General features: G+C 41.4%; 1 protein-coding gene across 4 annotated transcripts in view; it reads left to right on the top strand.

Annotated features, from left to right (window-relative positions):
- Positions 1-20180, top strand: part of LOC135248996 (potassium voltage-gated channel subfamily H member 5) — a 76265-nt gene that overhangs the window by 322 nt on the left and 55763 nt on the right. For 2 of the 4 annotated variants that reach the window (XM_064324178.1, XM_064324198.1), the window contains exons 1-5: positions 316-562; positions 11181-11304; positions 13954-14060; positions 14516-14644; positions 18919-19034. In XM_064324178.1, the coding sequence (XP_064180248.1) occupies positions 490-562; positions 11181-11304; positions 13954-14060; positions 14516-14644; positions 18919-19034 (549 nt within the window). In that variant the 5' untranslated portion in view covers positions 316-489. Of the gene's footprint in view, positions 1-315; positions 563-11179; positions 11305-13953; positions 14061-14515; positions 14645-18918; positions 19035-20180 lie in introns of those variants that run through there. The other 2 variants (XM_064324180.1, XM_064324189.1) reach the window with 2 other exon arrangements.

The following is a 20180-nucleotide window of genomic DNA, read 5'->3' as shown; positions in this document are numbered from 1 at the left end:
AACTGTCGAAGCGATTTATGGAGTTGCTTTTTCGGTGTTTCGTCTTCATTTTTCTTTTTACTATCTCGTTTCACCAAGACATTTGTGCACGCTGTATTTTCAATTCGGCGATCAATATACACGAACGACCCTTAAACATGTACACGTTAAAACACCTGGTTGCTGAAGCCCATTTTAGATTAAAAAGCCAACAAGTGATGGGATTCAGAGCAGACTACTTGTGCGCAATTATATCTGTAGCCACTCAAACTGCGTTAGAGATTCCTCTGTCGTGGAGTTGCGCGCTTGTCCAAATGCGCATGCGTGTTCAGAAAGGGAACCGGCGATCTCAAAGATTCTAGCGCTCCTACCAAAGAGCCTCAATCAGCCAAGGCGGAACGTTACCATGAGCTTCTTCATCCCGCCGACAGCTACCCATCCAGATAGTTTAACTTTTACGAGTAACTCTAGAACTGCCAACGACCCTTATCAACACTGCCCAATCGCAGAATGCCAGGGGGAAAGAGAGGGCTGGTGGCACCGCAGAACACTTTTTTGGAAAATATTGTCAGGCGATCAAGTGGTAAGAAAGCTTGTTTCTCCGTTTTACCCAAACTGCTAAAAGGAAGTTTATAGAATTTTCAATATTGTTTTTTTGTATTTTGTAAACGAGTCTTTGTGGATATGTTGAATCGGTGCTGGAAGCATCCCTCGCCTTTGTTTGTTGTTTAAGGGGACTTGTGGACATGACTTCGCCTTTTATTTGCCAAGTTTTAAACACCATGTCGTATTAACCTATGTTAATATTCTGCACCATGATACATTTTAAACGGTTCATTGGCTTGGTCAATGAGGAAAGGTGAGGGATATATCTGACTGCGCTTTAAATATTCTGTCCGTTAAAATGAAATCTGTGGCTGCTGTGATCACGGTATTTAACAGTTTGAATATATATCCATTATGTAATTTGTTGAATTAGGAAGACTATGATATCAAACGTTTTATTTACGCCCTGTTGTTTGGCCTAGGCAGGTGTTTAGGTGGTATTCCCGATGTTGTCTGGTTGTTTAGACATGTTCTCATGGACTGGCTGTGTTGAAATTGCGCAAGATGAGTGAACTGTGGTTTACATTGTTTTAACATCATTGTTAATTTCCTTTTATGTTCTGGTATCGTGTTGTCGAACAGTTTTTTTTTTCTTCCAATTTTTACACACCAGTGGTCTTGTCACGAATGCACTATATATTTTGCTACCTGGGGTTGGTTTTCAATGGAAATAAAACCCAAGTAGCCTACGACTGATGCTTGCGTTAATTAAAACATGCCATGATGTCACCATTCAGTCATAAGAAAAGGCAAGTTATCATGACCATATTTCCCTAGTAGATATTTTAATTGTTTTACATACTTCAGACTTAAGACCTGAGCTAGGATGTGTTCATAATTTGTGTAAGCTACTGTGTAGGAGTGTTTACAATTTTCAGGCCATATCAGTAAGTCGCAGAGCCGGCCAACTAAGTTCACTTATATGAGACCCCATATTTTTCCCTTTATATGCAGCTGTCTTAAAAATGAGTCCAAAACAACATCACATCTCGTACTTCTCTTGATTTCATAGCACGCTTTATGACATACCTCACGAGGACCAGATGCGTGACATGATACTCACAAAAGCTCTCCAAACTGAAATGCCATGTCAGCGACTGATATCCATCTGTGATTATGTGTAGGCTATAACGTCACTGATCGTATTTTGTGATTTTGAAACTGTGTGGATAGTACAACTGTAAAATAGCTAAAGCTAAATACAGCACTCCCAACTGGAACGTTTTATTTTATTTTCTACCACAAAGCCTTCCAGTTTTCGTACAACTCTCTTCACAGTGCAATCGCATGAAGTTTAAACAGCCACAGTTGTGTCCTTGAATGTTTATTTTTAACTAACCCAGCCCGTCAAATAGCAATGAAATTTATATTTTTGAAGTTAAAGCTCACCAAATGCAGTTGTTCCTAAAACAGGGCATATGAACTGGGTTACTGAATTGCATGAGACAAAACCTTAAAATCGTGGTCTATTCTTCACTGTCAGTGTTGTCTATATGGAGCAAAATTGAAAATGAGAAAATGCATTTTAAATCTAGGTGAAATAAAATTATAAGTAACGCGGTTCAGGGGGGAACTTTAACAAACTCTTTAAACGTATTTTATAAACTTGCTTTAATTTTTAAAGATTTTCTGGGTAAAAGGAAGTATGCATGTCACGTGAAAGATTATTTTATAGATATTATTCTATCCAATGGATTATTGTTTGGATGAGGCTAGTTTGTCCATAACTTCTAATGCAGCAGGAATATGGGATTTGTTTACTGCGTGTGAAGATTCGTATAGCTTTATTCCAGAAATTATGGGTGTAATATTGATTTTAAAAACAAATCTGTTTCCGAACTTTTTATTTGTCAGTCTTTTTGGTCATTTCTTTTCTCAGTTAATTTTATTCATTTGAGCGTTACAGGAATTTACAAATCTCGAAAATATGTTGTTATAGCCTGTTTGTTTCAGGGCAAAGGAATGTCGATATTTATGGGAATTTTTTTATTTTATTTTATTTTTTTATTATTATTATTTTTATTTATTTTATTTTTTTTTCAGCCTTGAGGATGGTTTTTCTGTGATTATCGGTAATGTAAATTGCAATGGTACACCACTAGAGGTCAGATTTGGACACGCGGACCGTACGGTAAAGCGCGCTCCGTAAATGCCACAGTAACTTCTGTTCCATTTTATCGAAGCCCGCAGTCACCGAGCCACGCTTCGCCCACTCGAGTTCTAAAATAAACAGCAGGCATATTTTTTTCACTATTTATTTTCCCTGATATGTTTGTTTCGTAGTAATCACGAGTTAGATGACTGTGGCCACATTTTATTTACCAAACCAAAAATATTGATTTATTTTCGTTTCTGAGATCTTAGACAGCTGTGGTTGAAGCTACAGCCCAGTGTCCCGTAGTCTTATAGACTAGCCTGGACAGGGGGATTGCATGTTTCTGCAAATTTGAAATATTTTTAATTAAGATCAATGAACAGCTCAACAACATGAATCAACAACTGACGGGTTATGAGTATGGATTTTAATAGTGCATACCTAATCCCATGCATCTAGATGTATTTTGTTTGTAATGTCTTTTTATTCGATGTGTGCTACTTTTTCCTATTTCAAACTGCACAGCAGCATGTTTGTAGTTACTAGTTACGCTCTACTAGACAGTAGACAGACAGCGAATTGTGGACACTGTGGCTTTCATATGGACCACCGGGGACCACATCCTTAAACTAAAGGGCACATCACAGCAGTGCACAAGGTATTTCAATGGGATACAGCTCTCTGGAGGTCAACCTAACACTTGACACCACATTGGAACTGAAAAAATCCTGATAGTGAGGGCCATTATCTAGTAGAGATGTCAAAATTTTCCAATTTATTGATTTCAACATAAACATATGTACTTTACTTTAATTTATTGCATAATTTAGCAAGTATTGCTGTATGTAGCTGGCCCTATATGACTTTGACATTGACAGAAAATGTACTGTATTCATTAACACTGTGAAATCGGTAAGCAGAATTTTGCAGTTGACTTAGTGGAAAGTGCAGTTGAAATTAAAGAACATTTGAAGGAAGAACACTTTGGAATTTCTTCAAACTTAACTTATGCAATGCAGCACAGCTGGTTTTGTAGAAGTGCTTTAACTAGCTGCGTGAATTTCTTCAAACTTAACTTATGCAATGCAGCACAGCTGGTTTTGTAGAAGTGCTTTAACTAACTGCGTGATTTTATTCAAAGAGAATGTCTGATTGTGGCAAGGAGTGGGCTCTTTCTTGTCAGACCCTGCAGTAAATAGTGATCAGAGAGAATGCATTATCTGTCCTGTATTGGCACAGCACAGCACACGTTGATTCTCGCTCTCAAATTGCAGCGGGCAGATTTGTTTCGAGTGTGTGTCCCTCGGGGGCCCGTCAGTCGGCCCACCGTTGCCTGCCTCGTCCCACCCAGCAGCCCGCCAGTCCCCGCCCCGCTGTGCGGTGACATTTATGATCTCTCTCGACAGGTGGCTCGCAAACAGCCCGCAGGTGCTATATGGGGGTCTGACCCCTTTGCTCTTAAAGAGACACAGAGCTACCCCCCCCCCCCTCCTTCCCCCTTTCCCACTGCCAACCCCCCATCTTGCCCCTAGCTGATCTCCACAGTGCTATTGTGTGATGTCTGTTTATGAAACGTGACTAGATGCAGTTTATATGGCTCTATCCCGTGCAACAGCCAGTAGTGTTTGAATGGCTCTCTGCTGTATTATTGATGTTCCATTTTTAGGGACGTTTTAAAACCATGACCGCTCACACCTAATTCAGTCAGTCAATATTGGCATTTGGTTAACCATTGCAGGGGTACTACTTTAATGGCATTCCCATGTGTCTGCGCTCCTATTTTTATGGTAACTGTGGTAACACAAAACCCTGCACATGACTCACATAATCTGAAATAAATGTATATGAAAGCACGCAAATTTGGGCTTCGTGCCTCTGTCTCAACAATGTCATCAGCAAGTGTCACATGGCTCTTCGAGCAGTGCAACCTTACAGATGCTTGAGTGTCTGATTGGCTGGAAAGCGGTACATTTCAAGCTTGAGATGGACAGATATGCTATTGATTAGTCTGTTGAAGAACAAGCCACATTATTCTGTTGAATGTGTTGGTCTAGGAGGGTGCTGTCATAGCTGCAAGGTTTGTAGAATTAAACAGTTCTATTGAAGGCTGAGTTTATGACGGGTGATTGTAGGTGTCTGATGAAATTGGTTCACAGCCTAAACATTATGTTCTCCTTCTTGGCCTGAGTAATGACATATTAAGCTATTGCATGTTTGTTTCCCCGCTCTCTGCAGACTGAAAGTACCCTGGAGACCAATTTAGATAACTGGACGAGATAAGTAACATTTAGATGGCTTCTTTGCATTTGGTTGTTTCATAAGGCATAAATAAAGAGGTGCATAGTGTGAAAAGAGAGGAGGGAGAAGCCTTGTTAGTCTAGAATTGAGTCAGGCAAGAAATCCCTCTGGAACTAACAATGAGCTCCCTGCTCTTCCCACCAATGGCTCACAGCAGACATCAGTGAAGAGTGAGTATGACATCTTTCTCACTGAATTCATGTGTATCTTCTCACACTGTGGAAAAATCCAGTTTTTTACTTCTTATGCTTATTTTCCCAGTACTCCATTAGCTTTGCATTCACGTAAAAGAGCGTGGTGTTAACTGTAAGTGCATTTTAAGTGCTAGACTAGTTGATGGAGACATTGTTTTGCCATAAAAAAAGGTAGATTATCCAAACTCATTTCATTCCTAGTTCAAAAATTCAAACCTTTGATTAAGAAAGCTCCTGTCACTTGTTCTGTGGATGAAAGTCTAGTGAATACTCACATAAGTGGAGTTATTGAGAGGTTGTTAGATCCGGAACACTGAGCTGAACCAACAGAACATAGTCCAGGGGCGGGGGGGGGCGGGGCATTTTATGGATGCTTGAAATGGCTTCTCAATCACAAGGTAATGAGTACACATTAATAAGACTAGTACACTTTAATAAGACTATGTCATCTGGTTATCCACAGGTTTGCATTTACTGCAATAGGCCTTTCTCAAACCTGGTGTGTACAGTAATACTGTCTGAATGGCTCGCTGTTCTCAGACCATTTTTAATACTAACATTCTGAGCTACACCAATACTATTTTTACTTGACCAACTCTGATGCCCTTTACTGACTGAAAGTATGGTCTGATTCTAGTCAGCCTACCCATGCTACATTTTGCATAAAGTTTGCTGAAAACTGACTATAAATGTATTTCTGCTGAAAACGTGGAACAACTACTTTGTTCCGAAGTGTGCTTTTCTTTTCTGTTCTGAAGCTTACATAATAGTCTGGGTTTTGTCTCTTGATTAGAGATGCAAGTGCTTGGCTCATTGTTTGACAATAAATGCAGGATAAGAAAGTCATGATCGATCACACAATGGATTTTGATTGGACTTCTAATTAGTGCTCTGTTCACTCAATTCTGTTGAATTCCAGCATCTAACCATTTGCAGTACAGAGTTTCCCTCATACTGAATATTTAATGAGTGGTAGATTATTTGTGTCATTGTTTTTGTTGATAATCATAGACAGCTTGCATTCATAATGGGCTTGTTAAAAAATAATGATGCTCGACAATTAAAATATGCCTACAACTCACACATGCATTTAAATCTTTTAATTTAGTGCATTTTGCTATATTTGCACCCAAAACCACCTTTTGAAATTATGTTTTTAATTCCTATTTTGACCCATCCAAATCACTTCCAGCAGCATCCTTCGTGAATCTGGAATAGCACAAGCAAACGTGTGTGTCTTCCAAAACACATGTGGTCAGCCTCATTTGGCACTGGAATGGACATTATTTACTTATGGACCATAAGGCTCACCGTTGCCCTCAGACAGGGCTGCCCAACCCTGTTCCTGGAGATCTACTATCCTGTAGGTTTTTACTGCAACCCAAACAAAGCACACCTCGTTCATCAGCTAGATGTCTTGTTGAGCTGCTAGTTAGTGTGCCGAATTGGGTCTGAATTGAAAACCTGGCTACGGGACGGTGTCTCTACAGGAACAGAGTTGGGCAGCCCTGTGCTAAGAGCTATTAGTAGACGTACCCCCAAAAGCCCCGCAACACGCTCGCTTAGAAACTTGTTTGGAAAAGTTTGTTTTCTTGGAAAGGACTGAAAATAGTTAACTTTGCCAAGCCTTTTCTCTTCAGTGGCTTTGTGCCTGGAGACGAGAGGGAAATTTTGGCAAAAGTTATGATGGATTGTGATTTCGTCTTTGTTGACTCAGAATTGAGTCAACAAACACAAAATCGAAATTCATAATTGGGCAAAGTTTTGCCAAAATTTCCCTTGTTCCTCCACTTCTTTGTTCTTCCTCTTGTGGCTGCTAAGACAGTCTTTAAACAATATTATTTAGCAGCCTCGCTCCCTTAATGTTTAAGTGTTTCGTGTCATTGTACATCATTTCATTTCGTTTTGAATTTATTCTGCTGATTTTATGAATAACAACCAAAGTGGTTACACCGCCTCATACCATTAGAAATGCTTGTCCTCAAATACATATTAAAATCTATTTACTTCATTTTAATGATATAACTATTTTTTTAAATGTTTTAATGATTGTTTCATGCCATAAAAATCTTCATAATATTTAGGACATGTTGAAATTTGTTCCATTCTGTTTTGCCAAGATAAATATTTGGATATGAGACAAATTATTTGTGTTGCTAGGTAAAAAATGCAAATTGAATCTCTCGTAATCACCTCTCTTCACATCCTCTGAGCTACAGTACACTGTTCGGATTTCCAGCTTGCTGTCAAAACCAGCTGTGAGTCGTGCTTTTTCTTGACCTCACTGGGCAGGAACGTCTGTAGTGTAGTAACATTTCCCACTCGCCGATCAGCATTCAGTCTTTGTGTGAATCTCAGTACTCTGTTCTCTGAACACTACTACCCGAAGGCTGGTGAACACTGCTCTCCTGACGGCTGTGAGCATGTTAGTGGTCCAAATCCCATTCTTATCAAGCTTATTCTATAAGAAATCATTAGGTTCCCGTCAGAGGTAAGAACCATCTTGCTCAGTGAGCAAATATTTGAGTCGAACACACCCAAACATACCCAAACCCTGCTAATCGCTGTGACTAAGGCATGGGAGGTGACCTGCTTTGCCCCTCTTTCGAAATAAGTGGCTTTCTTAAGGAGGAAAAGCTCTGGCACGGATACGTGATTCACACATATGTTGCCTCTCAGATGGATTTGTGCATCTGAACGCTGACGTAGAGCAGATGGCGCAGTGGCGTGCTGTAATTGTGACATGCACACTGAGTATTGACTCTGAGTGCTCATTACTGGTATTGCAGTCCTGAACTCTCACAGGAAAGACCTCCAGGAAGGGAGGTTGGCTTCACTTTCATCACTGCAAATGGCATTAAATTTGTCATACCTTGTCTAAGTATCTGTCAACATTTGTGCTGTGTTCTACGGTGCTGCATGTATGCCGTTGCTTTCTCTAGCTCTCTCCATTACCAGACTTTGTCTACCCACCGCTGAGCATTAGGCAGCACACAAAAAATGAAAAAAGACACCCTATTTCGATTCGCGTCATCAGTCAGATTAATTCATAACAAAGGAAATAAATTCCAAAATAAATGCAGCACCTATCTGTTCTCAGAAAGGTTTGAAAAAACTTGCCATTCAAAGCATGGAAACAGCTGAACAGCTGCACAACACTTCTTTTGTAGTTGTGGTTTATGCCCCACAATCAATTTATATAGCATCTCTCATCCCTAACCAATATGCCTCCGTTCCTTTGTCTATTGTGCAATAAATGTGTTGAGAGGTTCTTTGTGGCAAATGCAATGTTGAACTGCAATACATTTTAACACATTTTAACAGTTTGTTCTCAAAAAATTATTTCTTCATTATAATGTCCCTTCATAAAATGTTATCAACTGGGGTTTTCAGGAGTGAACTATCAATGTAATCATTTTATTTTTTACAGAGGATTTGTATACTTTTGACCCAGCCAATTATTTAATGTAGAGTGAAGCGCTTTTAATTGTGGCTTATACTTATACAGTGGCTTCTCAAATGTCAGGTGAAAAACCTGTTTTGGAGTTTCTGGACATTAGTGCCTGGGCCCTGTGTCTGCCCTATCCTGTCTGCCCCTGAGTACTGACATACAGAGTTTGCCTCCTGGTGAGAGATGGACACAGAGTGCAGACCAATTTTGAGACTATTCTTCTGCCTGACCAGCCTGCTTTGATCCTATAATCACCAGGATGGCTCAGAGGCAAGATCCACTGTTGTAGTGGGCTAATACTGAGCAGGAATGTGTAACTGTCTCAAAAAAGTCAAGCTTTAAGAGGCCAGGCTATTATTTAAATGATTGAATTTTATGAAATGTGTATTGACGTCAGTCATTTGTAATGGGGATATATGTCTGTGGTCACAATCTGGGAACTGAAAAGGACTTGAAGACAGGGATAAACCATTAACCATTGTATGAAGAAGTCATTGTTTCAGGTTTATGAATCACTCTGTATATGATAGAACAGATTGGCATCACCGTTAGCATCAAGTGTCGCACTTTATTGCTGAGGAGACAGAGTTTGCATATGCGTATATTCTTGATACATAGTTACATATTTTTATGTGTGTGTGTGTGTCTGTCTGTGTGTGAGTGCATGTGTGTGTATGTGCGTGTGTGTATGCGCATTGAGTGGGCAGGCGGTTCTTGAGGGCTTCTGAGTTTGCAGCAGGGCACTCAGTATATAGACTGCTTCTCTGTACTGCCACTAATTTCACTGGTTTGATACAACACTATTGGGAGACAAGTCATGAAAATGCTCCTGTGTGTTCATTACAATGTGTTCTCTCAGTTTCCTTGCTGCACTTTATTTGCCTTCCCCTGCTCCTGTTGCCCTGTATTTCACAGTCCGTTAAGTACGCAGCATGGCTCTAGTTTTAAATAGCCAATCAGGAAATGCTGAAGAGTACACTGGAGTCCAGGCTAAAGTGTGGTAGCGAAAGGTCCTGGACAGCTGTTCCTGTCAGGTGAACATGGCAGTAGTTTTCCTAAAAAGAGGGAGCGCAGTGGAGTGCCTGTGCTCTGCGCAAGCCACCAACATTAACGAGTCCCTTTGTGTACCTGTGCACTCACAATTAGGTCCCGTGTTTGTGACTCTTTCTGTGAGGCATTGTCTGGAGGCATGCAAGGCAGCCATTGATTCAGCTGGCACAGTACAGTAGATGGTGACGTATGAGCGGCTGTGTAGCATACTGAAGTATGTAGGCTGGAACAAATAGCAATTTTCTGGCTGAGGCTTTTGATGTGTAATCTGAGGCCGGTAGCAGTGTTTCAGGAAGATTGCAGTGGAAATGTTCATTCCCTCGTAGCTTTGCCTTGTTTTCATTCCAGAAACACAGGCACTGAAATGAGGATAGTGAACACGATCAATGTAAGAAAGATATGGAGTATGAAAACAGTGAAATAATTAATATTCAAAAGGAAACAGTTATATAATCTATAATTTCAGTCATTAAATTATACCCAAGTAAGTTATTTATAAATAAAAACATTGGACAAATTAGCTGCTCAAACATAGGATCGTATTTATTATTTTGGTGATGTTCCCTTAGCTTGGAGTATTTATATTCATCCTGTTTAATCTTATATTGCTCATCTTATTATAACACTTGACTTGTCCATGTGTGAAGCATTTTCTAGTGTCAGTATAAAATTGCTAGGACAGCATCATTGTATGAGCTGCTGAACTATTGGTCATGCACAGTGGAACTACCATTAGTGATCCGAAATCCACGTAAATCCATGTAAATTTCACTCTAAATTCGACAGTCCTGAGTTCCAAATGTCAGCTCATTTCTGAAATGTCATAATCATTAGTAACCATTGAAACGTCTATGCGCCAGTTTGAGAAACACGTCTGACAGAGACGTCTTTCCTTACAGCTAGTTTTGAAGAGAAGCCCAAACTGTCTACAATAGAAAATTGTACAGTGCAATAGAATTGTACATTGAATCATTTCTTTTACCATTCATGACCTGGCTGAGAAGGCAATGATTTTCTCAGACTGATACATAGTATTGTATCATTTAGCAACAGGAAAACCACTATGTCCTTGATGTACAGACTGGATTGGATTGAAATAATTTTTTTATGTAATGCAGGGTGGCAGTATAGTATAATGGGTAATGAGCAGGTCTTATAACCTAAAGGTCACAGGTGTCATTCCCTGGTTGGACACTGCCATTGTACCCTTGAGCAAGTCATTAACTTGCTTTTCTTCAGTATATGCCCAGCTGTATAAATGGATGCAATGTAAATTCTGCGTTAAAAACTCTGTAAGTCGCTCTGGATAAGAGCGTCTGCTAAACGCCTGAAATGTAATGTTATGTGCTGCTTGTTCCTGAAACTTTCCTCAACATGTCTACCGTCCTCTGGCCAGACACACCTGCACATTGCACCAAAAAAAAAGAAAATAAGGTTGACAGCATTGTCGGTTGTGTCTGTATTGCTTGTCTGTATAATGCAGTAACATCTGGTCTTTTTGTGGTAGAAACCAGTTTCCTGCTTGGGAACGCCCAGATTGTGGAGTGGCCAGTAGTGTACAGTAATGACGGATTCTGCAAGCTGTCGGGGTACCACAGGGCTGAAGTGATGCAGAAGAGCAGCACGTGCAGGTGAGTTCCGTTCTCTTCGCCGTCTCAATGATGTGAGTGAGGCAGAGTTAAGCCAACGGGTGCCATTGCATCTCAGCATTGGTGCTGTGTCTGACTTCTCTGTGGGATCCTGTGCTCCAGCAGGCTTTTCTCTTGCTGTATGTAGTTATGTGAAGCCAGGTCTGAAGCCAGGTTTGAGCATGCTTAATCCTAGAAAACAGAACAAAAACAAGATTTTATAAAACGTTCAACTGTTTTCTGTTTAATAAGAAAATTGAAACTAATAAATCCCTTTGGCTTAGTTGGATTTTTAGTTGTTGATGTGAGTGAACTATGGTCTGCTGTTGTCAAGATCCTTGTTAGCTATGACTGCAGCTCTATAGCTCTGTCTGTCGGTCAGTCGGTCGGTCGGTCGGTCGGTTGGTTGGTTGGTCGGTTGGTCCACAAAAAGTGTCCCACCCCGTAGCGGCCACAGTTTTTGCCCCAGGAGGCTGAAATTTGGCATGGACGTTGGTCATGACCGAAGGTAGAGCTGAGTAACTTTCAAGTCCATTTACCAAGAGGGGGCGTGGCGATGGGCGTGGCCTATCACAAAAAGACGCATAACTCCCAATTGGATTCACAGATTTACATGGATGCATGCGCGTGTGCGGTCGCAGCTATTGCGGATTCACGCTTGTTATGCTATGTACTTGCCACCTACTCATGCTGGACCAATGACAATTGTCCTCCCGCTGTTTCCACCTCCAGAGTGGCTTATACCACACAAATGGATTGGTCCAAGGTGCCATCAATCACAGCGGCGAGAATAGTAACACTGCCCACATGGGTGACAAATGTGGAGGGGTGTGAGTGCAGGGAATTTCAGAGGCAATGCGTAGGGTAGAAATGTGCGGTGAAAAATGTGATACCACGATACACCTACCTGTAACAGCTTGTGCTTAAGCCATCTGGGGCGCCGTGAACTTGTTATTTTCGTGAATGCGCGGCATCGCGTTTGAGAGGGGTGTCTCATATTTCCCAGGGAACAGCTGCAGGTGCCACTTGTATAGTGCTTTTTGTCGCGTCAAAGATTTAAACAATTTGAGTGGCGAAGAACGTCCATGATTTTGATGAAGTAAGCAAAGGAGCACAGCAAAGACTGTGAATAACTAGAAACTCACACACAGTAAAGTGGCAGAAAACAAAACTTACAAAAGCTTGGCTTATCAGGAAAGGTTTAAATGAATCAAACTGTGGTTGATTTGGGGGGGATTGCATCTGTCTCAGTGAGTTTCTGGTCATTTTTCTGGAAAGATGTGTGGTGAGATGAAATAGATGTCTTACTGCTGATGCTTTGTAAGGCCATTTTAAAAACTTGTAAAATACAGGCAAACATAAAAAGTCCTAAAAGTAAAGGAGCTCATATATTTTTTCTTTTAGGCAAATGTATGCATTTATAGCCTTCCTTGCTTTTAGCAACTGATGCATAGCAGTCTCCTAAACTGTTTTTTAAAGCACTCTACATTTTATATGTGTTTCTCACAATTTTTATTCATTTCAACCAATTCAAAGCCAATAATGCTGTGTCTAAGACGTTTAAAAAATGTCCTTGCTTAAATTACTTCTCAGTGTGCATATTGTGCTTAGAGGCCGTAATATCCATGCAATAAACAAATCAACATCATTTTTCTTTTTTGGAACAAAAATGTCAACTTGTGCTTTTTTAATGATCCGTTTTTAAACGGTACAGTTACCTTGTCAAAGAAATTAACTAGTCTAACTGCAGTCCCCAACTGTGAAACTTCAGTGGACTGAAGTGTCCAATCGCGCAACTTCGCTGGACCAATGTTTTCTTCATAGCATGGCTGATAGCCATGCAGCCAATTAAAAAACATGTACCCAGTCAATCAAGTTGCACGGCCAGAAATTGTCTCCATAATTTAATATTTCACTTCAGATATTTCATAGTTAAATATAAATTGCCACAATTTAATATTAAAAACTGTTGCTGTGAATTTTCTGCCTTGAACAGTCTTTTGTGTTTTGAAAACTTAATTGAAATAAGCAAGTTTTCCTTACAACACTGTCTGCAGTGGTCATCACAGAAAGAACTGTGTTCTGCCATTTTGAATGGATTTTAATTGGATCCTGACACGCAGGCAGAGCTGGGATTTGTGCAGATCACTTTCGTACTGTACTGTTGGATTATCCTGACTATAACACAAACCCAGAGATGCTTGTTCTCAGCATGCATTATTCCAGGGAATATAATGATGTTGAAGTGACTGAGCACTCTCGCTCCGACTCGCATAAAAACATAGGATGAGTTTCTCCTGTCTACCCAGCACCTCGTATGCAGTAGGTGTCCCAGGCAGGGAGGTTAAGAGATAACGGTCCTAGGACATGACTGTCATCACCCTAACAATGAATAATGGGTTACACATAGGAGCCAAGCTGTTTCTGTAGCATAGTGATTTATTCTAATGGAGTCATTTTCTCTCCTTTCCCTTTCCAACTCCTTTTCACTTTCACTTCCTCTATCTCTCTTCCTCTTAATTTATTTCTACCCCCCCCCCCATATTTTCCTTTTTCTTAATTCTCTATTGTCTGTCATCTTCTTGTTTGTATCCACCTCCCTCTTTCTTTCTTTCTTGCCTTATCCATGCAACTGTTTGTCCTTTCTCACAGTTTTATGTACGGAGAGCTGACTGACAAGAAGACAATAGAGAAAGTCAGGCAGACCTTTGATAGCTATGAGTCCAATTGCTTTGAAGTCCTATTGTACAGAAAGAACAGTGAGTATTCTCAATGTGTCATATGCATTTACTGCAGATTTAACTACAGCCAGAAAAAAATGGCTAACATTTACTGTACATTTATCTTCATAGAGAAAAAAGCTAACATTTACCGTAAATGCCCTGTGTGCCCTGTCTTTTGTTTAAGTTTCTTACAATGTAAAGTATTTTGCTTAACTTAGAAAAGCAGCTGGTTGTTGGGTATTTTTTATTGAATAGCTTCATCGCATATTCAGCCCACCTGGCACTAAAGCATAGCTGCTATATAACACACATCCTTATGAACATTTCACTCGTAATGGCAGAGTCATACATACAGACGTCTGTACAAGGCCTCTTGGCTGCAAATAAAAATTAGGGCCAATATTGACAGAAGACTGCCACTCCTGTGCAGTCTCAGTATCATTCACCGGGTCACCCTGTCTCCCCTCTCTGTTTCTCTCTAAACTCTGCAGGGACACCTGTCTGGTTTTATATGCAGATCGCACCCATCCGGAACGAGAACGACAAGGTGGTCTTGTTCCTGTGCACTTTCAAAGACATCACTGTCTTCAAGCAGCCCATTGAGGATGAGTCCACCAAGGGTAGGTCCAAGGGTCTGCTCGAAAAGCACAGAAAAATCAGGTGGAGACGCTAGGCTGTGGAATCCCCTGGCTCAATGTCGGACACGTTGTTGTGAGAAATGCAGTCTGTAAATTGTGTGAGTGACAGCCTGTCAGGTGATGTTTTACAATGCTTAATCAGGGCAGTCAGAAATAGAAAGAGATACCTGTGATTGATAGGCCCTGCCTGGCCCCTCCCTCCATGGGCTGCCACAGTATCTGCTCCTTATCTGCTACGTTAAGTGGGTGTGTCTGCCTATTGACAAGGATCCCGCCCGCAGAATCAACTGTGTGATTGCGAGGGCTCCAGGGAGGATCAGAACACCTTACTGATGGGCAAATCGACAGCCTGGTGACAGAGAGGAATCGCCCCATAGGGATGACGTTACTGTTAGCTCTATGCTACTGGCAGCCGAGCTCTGTTTTTATTTTATTTATTTATTTTTGACATGCCCCATTTCAGTGTGAGTGATGAGGAGTGCAATTTGTACACAGGCGGGATACTGCTGTTTTCTGTTGGGGCACATCAGCGTTGAAGTGAATTGAAAGTGATCACACACGCTAGCTCCTGATGTTCCTCAGGCTTCCTCCATCACTAAGAGTTCCATCATCACTATGAGACAAGAGTTTGTCCCCCCCCCCAATATTATGAAACAGGCCAAATAACCACCAGAACCCCCCCACCCCCAATAATATAGCGTGATGATGGGGATTTCATGATGTGATTGGGACATAGGCTACTGGTCATTTGTCAGAGAAGTCACAAATTTCCTCCATTTTAGTGATTTTTGTGATTTTTTTGGCAGTTTTGGATGGTATCCTGGATGGACAGTATCCAACCTTAACATAGCCTACGCTATGTTATTTGTATAAGCTTATGCATTTTAACAATATTTTATTGCTGGTTGGATGGCAGGAAGCTTCCAGTAAGAGAAGGAATTCTGAAACCATTCCTGACATCACTTACCGTATGCCGTTTGCATCTTGTATTGAAATCTCAAGTGAAATACTGCTTTTAATAAATGTCTCTAAATCTAAATCTATGGAGCCTTGTGCCAGTTGTTTGCTGTAAAGAGTCTCCCTTTCCTGGATGGCGGGCCATAATTCATCAATAATACAAGATCTGGGGCCTTGGCTCAATAATACGGAAACAAATAGGAGTTCCAGCAGCTATGGCAATTCCTCTTACCAAATTAGATTTCTGCACTGCTGCTTTCATAATAAATATTAAATGATCATAACGCCCCCAAAAAGCATTTGCTTTTGTTTTTGCCAAAATTGTCATGTTTGTAATTAGGTGAAGTTGTAACCCTATGGGTTTATTCCGAGATCTTGTAACAGTTTTCCCTTAAAGGGGTGAGGGCCCATACTTTCCTGTGAACGCACATGATGAGAGAAGCATAGGAAGTGGAGTGTCATGCTGTGTTTGTGTAACGAGTTAGAGGTTTGCTCGTGGTGGGATTTGAACCTGGGCTGCTCACTCACCCAAAGACTCCAATGACAAATGCGTTAGTCGGCTCAAGGCAAATTCGCCCCTAGCTAACAGGAACATCGTTATTTTGAGAGTGTTGTCACGGTAACCTCCTATGAAGCCTTCGCTTTACTGCACCCTGTGCTTTCTAGCAAATTAGCTATATTCCATGTCTTCTTCTTAATAATGTAAACTGGGTAGAGGAAACAGGTCCTTTTTTATTCAAAAACCCAAATATAGCTTTCCCACAAAGGTGCATCGCATCACTCTTCAAACTCCTTAGTAAAGGCAACATGCTCAAACAGATCATTGTTGTCTTGAAGCAACCCTGCCTTTGAATGGCAGATGTCGGCCAGCAGGGCGGCAGTCTTCTTGGGCCAGAATATGGCGCTATAGACCGAAACTCAGATGTGGCCAGCTGGGTAGATTGATGTGTGTTGCTCTCGCTTGGCGCTCAAAGCGATCACCCCTTTCCTTGTAAGAGAGCAGAGCCAAAAACAGGGTCTGTCTGTAATGGCGGCAAATGGCTGGGCTGTAGTACCTCCCTCCCCCATGGGAGAAGCTTGCGGTGAATGTTTCCCAAAGCAACAGAGAAGGAGGGTAAACACAGCCCCTTGTGTGGGTGCTCATCCCCTCATGACCCTGACATGTTTTTTTTTCACACAGCTGTTTCATCCACATTGTTGTCTATTTGTAAAGATTAAACAGTAGACTTCTTTGCCTAGGGTGGAATGTTTTTTTGACGCTTTTTTAATTTTATTTTTTTACTTTGAACGACACAAGGAAGTGAGTAGGGTATACTGCAGGGTCTATTTTTGAATCTGGTTGTAGTGGCAGTAAAGACAGTAAAGACAAAAAGCTTATGAAACAGCCTTGTTGTTGAAGGTAAACAGCCCTCCTTTAGCCCAGACACAGTAAAAGTCTTGTTTCATCCAGAAGAGCTCCAGGGCATCAGTTTCTGCTCACTGTTCTTATTCATTAATTTCTTTATTTCCTATGCTACAGCCAACAGCTTTAATACCGCATTAGGTATCCAAATGTTTAATTGTTGAAAGCAGTCCTTAGAAAGGCATCTCCACTTTAAGCCTAGGGCTTACCAAACAGCGCAAGATAACTTCTTAACTTTGAAGCAAAATATTTTAGTTTTATGATTTCATAAAATTTAATTGGCATAACTACAGTTATAGCAGTAGTGAAACAGTAGTACGGACAAACACATCCCTGGTGTAGTTATGTAGTTATGAAAACATGAATAAAGTTTTCTGAAAGTATGAACAGTAAGCACATGTTCTGTAGTTTATCTGTGAGCTGTGTTGTCGGTGCAGTAGGCCACAATTTCACAAGTTTTCTGAGTGTAATTACAGTGACAGTACATTATGGAATTCTCATAAACAGATCTTATTAGGACAGGACAGAAATTGCTTGTAAACCAGCCTTTTTTGTTTATGTAAGATGGGGCTGTACTCTTTTGTAAATTCATCATTTCAATTAGGTGCTCACAAAGAGCTGAACATTTTTGGATTTAAGACTCCTCGTCGTGGAATTTTTTGTTATCATCTGAGTGATGGTTGATAAAGTCGACCTCATTAAGACATGCAGTTCTGTCTGAACAGCTCAGTGCCTGAGATCACTGACATATGGCTCAGCCCAAAGGACAGGACATGTTGGCAGCATAGAAGGTGCGGTTATGTACGCACACTTTCTGTCTGACTTATTTCTAATGCTACGCGGCGTCAGATTGCACTTAACATATGGTGACATGCTTCCCTCACATGACCGCGAGAGGTACAGCAAGGCTGTACAACAGGCTGCTTTAATCCTCTCTACCAGCTTTTCATCAGTGCCAGTTTAACACCCTTAACCCTTTATTGCAGTCTTCTGCCTGTATTTTCCAAGAGGTTTGGTGTCATGTTGTTGGTAGGAAACAACCACACCTGTATCTCTTTGCTTGAAGCGTCTGTTTTGAGACTGATCTGTACAGATTCAGATTGTACCCAGGCAATCTTGCTTTTAATGTCAAAAACAAGTCGGATGTCTCTATTTATTTTATTGAATTTCAAGATGATGCCACAAACTGTGCCTGAGACACCTACCCCAGCCCATGCTAAAAAAATTCAGCTCCAACTCCTGAAAAATCCACCATTAAAGGAGCATCTTTTTTAATGGTTAATGAGGTGCTTGGATGAAAGGAGTGTTCCAGTGTCTCCTGTCTCTGCTTTATAATGTATTTTAATGTTGCTAGTGTTAAAAGGTGTTGAAGGCTTATTTTGCACTTTTAAATGGTGGCGACCCTCATTCATCGCTGTCTGCTGATTACTCTCCAGCACGCCACGTAGCAGCCCTGCCGTCGTCCTCTGTCTCTTACTTTGTTTATTTTCCTTGATAATTTTCTTGCCAAATGGAATACATTTTCCTCATAATTAAGTTATTTTCGTGTGGCGTTTATGTCACGATTTGCCAGGGGCGAGTCACAACAACATCCCAAGAGTGTTCATGTTTTTAATTGCGAGGGGAAATGAGGGGGAATGATGCACTTTGCTCATCTTCATGCGTAGTCTTGCTCAGGGGTGTAGCACAAAATTCTGGGCCCTATGCATCTCTGTGGGCCCCCTTCCTCTCTTGATCCATGTCTCCCACGCATTATTCCAGGCTTTTCGAGGGCCCTCCCCCCCCATTCGGGCCCTGGGTAATCAGTCCCACTTTTCCCCCCACTACGATGCCCCTGGTCTTGCTCTCCGGGCTGTGGAAAGATGAGGAGATCCTTTTCCTTGTTTCTCACGTGCAGGATGGACCAAGTTTGCACGGCTGACGCGGGCACTGACCAACAGCCGAAGCACTCTGCAGCAGCTCACGCCCATGAACAAGACCGAGGTCAGCCACAAGCACTCACGTCTTGCAGAGGTATGTTTTACTGAGACGCACATACACATCCTGACAGTCGATCATGCACTGCATATCGCAACTGTATACAGAAACACACACACATACATACACATGTATATATACAAACATGCATAAATATTCACCCACTACATCTCTTGCAATATCAACTTTATGAGAATACAGTACACACAGACACACACTCATTTACACTCAGAAAACACACAGACAGTTGTGCATGTGCACACTCATATTGAAGAACATATTTTTTAGACAGCTGCTTAGGTGTTTCTGCGTTCTGTTGGGATGTCAGCACTCAAAATAACTATGGTGAAAACTTTTTTTTACCAAGCTTTTTGGACTGTTTATGCGCACTTTTAATGGTGCTGGATGCCAGCCCCTGTGCCTGCAGCTGGGAATATGACGTACGCTACAGCAATGCAGGCTTTTCAAAAGCCGGAGCCCAGAATGAGCCGTGCTCAGCAGCGGCCCTGACAGAGCTCATCACGAAGTCATGAAGAATTCAAAGCTCCTGGCTCTGGCGCTGTCGCTGCTGCAAAGTGCGTCCCCAAACTGCCGGGGAGGGGAGCTCTCGACTCCCGCCCCCACCGCACGTCAGCGTTTAGAGTTCATTAGGGCCCCATGCCCCCGTAACCGGCACTCCGCTGCCCCTCCCCGCCTCAGTCTCCTGCAGCTGTGTTCTGAGCCATTGCCCCCCCCCCCCCCCCAGATGGATTGACGGCTGCATCACCCTTCCTCAGGGACACGCAGTACTCTTGCACTCAGCAGGTGTTTTTGTTTTTTCATGCTGGAATGGGAGAGACGCTCCTGGAGCTTCGGTTCTTGTCTTGCCACTGCTCCACAGAGTGGTCTAGCCATCGAGTTTAGCTTTTATTATATCAAGTTTTATATGTACTTTCATGGACAAAAACTTAATCCAGTGTTCTGATGGTTAAATGAGTGAAATGTGGTCCATAGAGTGGGCAAATGAATGTTCATGGTAGAGAGATTGCACTAATTATGGAGCAGCCATCAGGGCTAAGGGCAACGCTGTTTGGTTTAGTCTTGGAATGTACTTTATATTAACCTTTATTACAGATATTTTTGTGTTGCTCTGTATCCAGGCACTGTGTATCCAGAAAATAGAGCAGAAATAAAATTTGAAAA

This window comes from Anguilla rostrata, chromosome 1, assembly GCF_018555375.3.
Source record: "Anguilla rostrata isolate EN2019 chromosome 1, ASM1855537v3, whole genome shotgun sequence".
Taxonomy (NCBI): Eukaryota; Metazoa; Chordata; class Actinopteri; order Anguilliformes; family Anguillidae; genus Anguilla; species Anguilla rostrata.
Note: the sequence above shows the minus strand (reverse complement) of the source record. Positions and strands in the feature narration are given on the sequence as shown.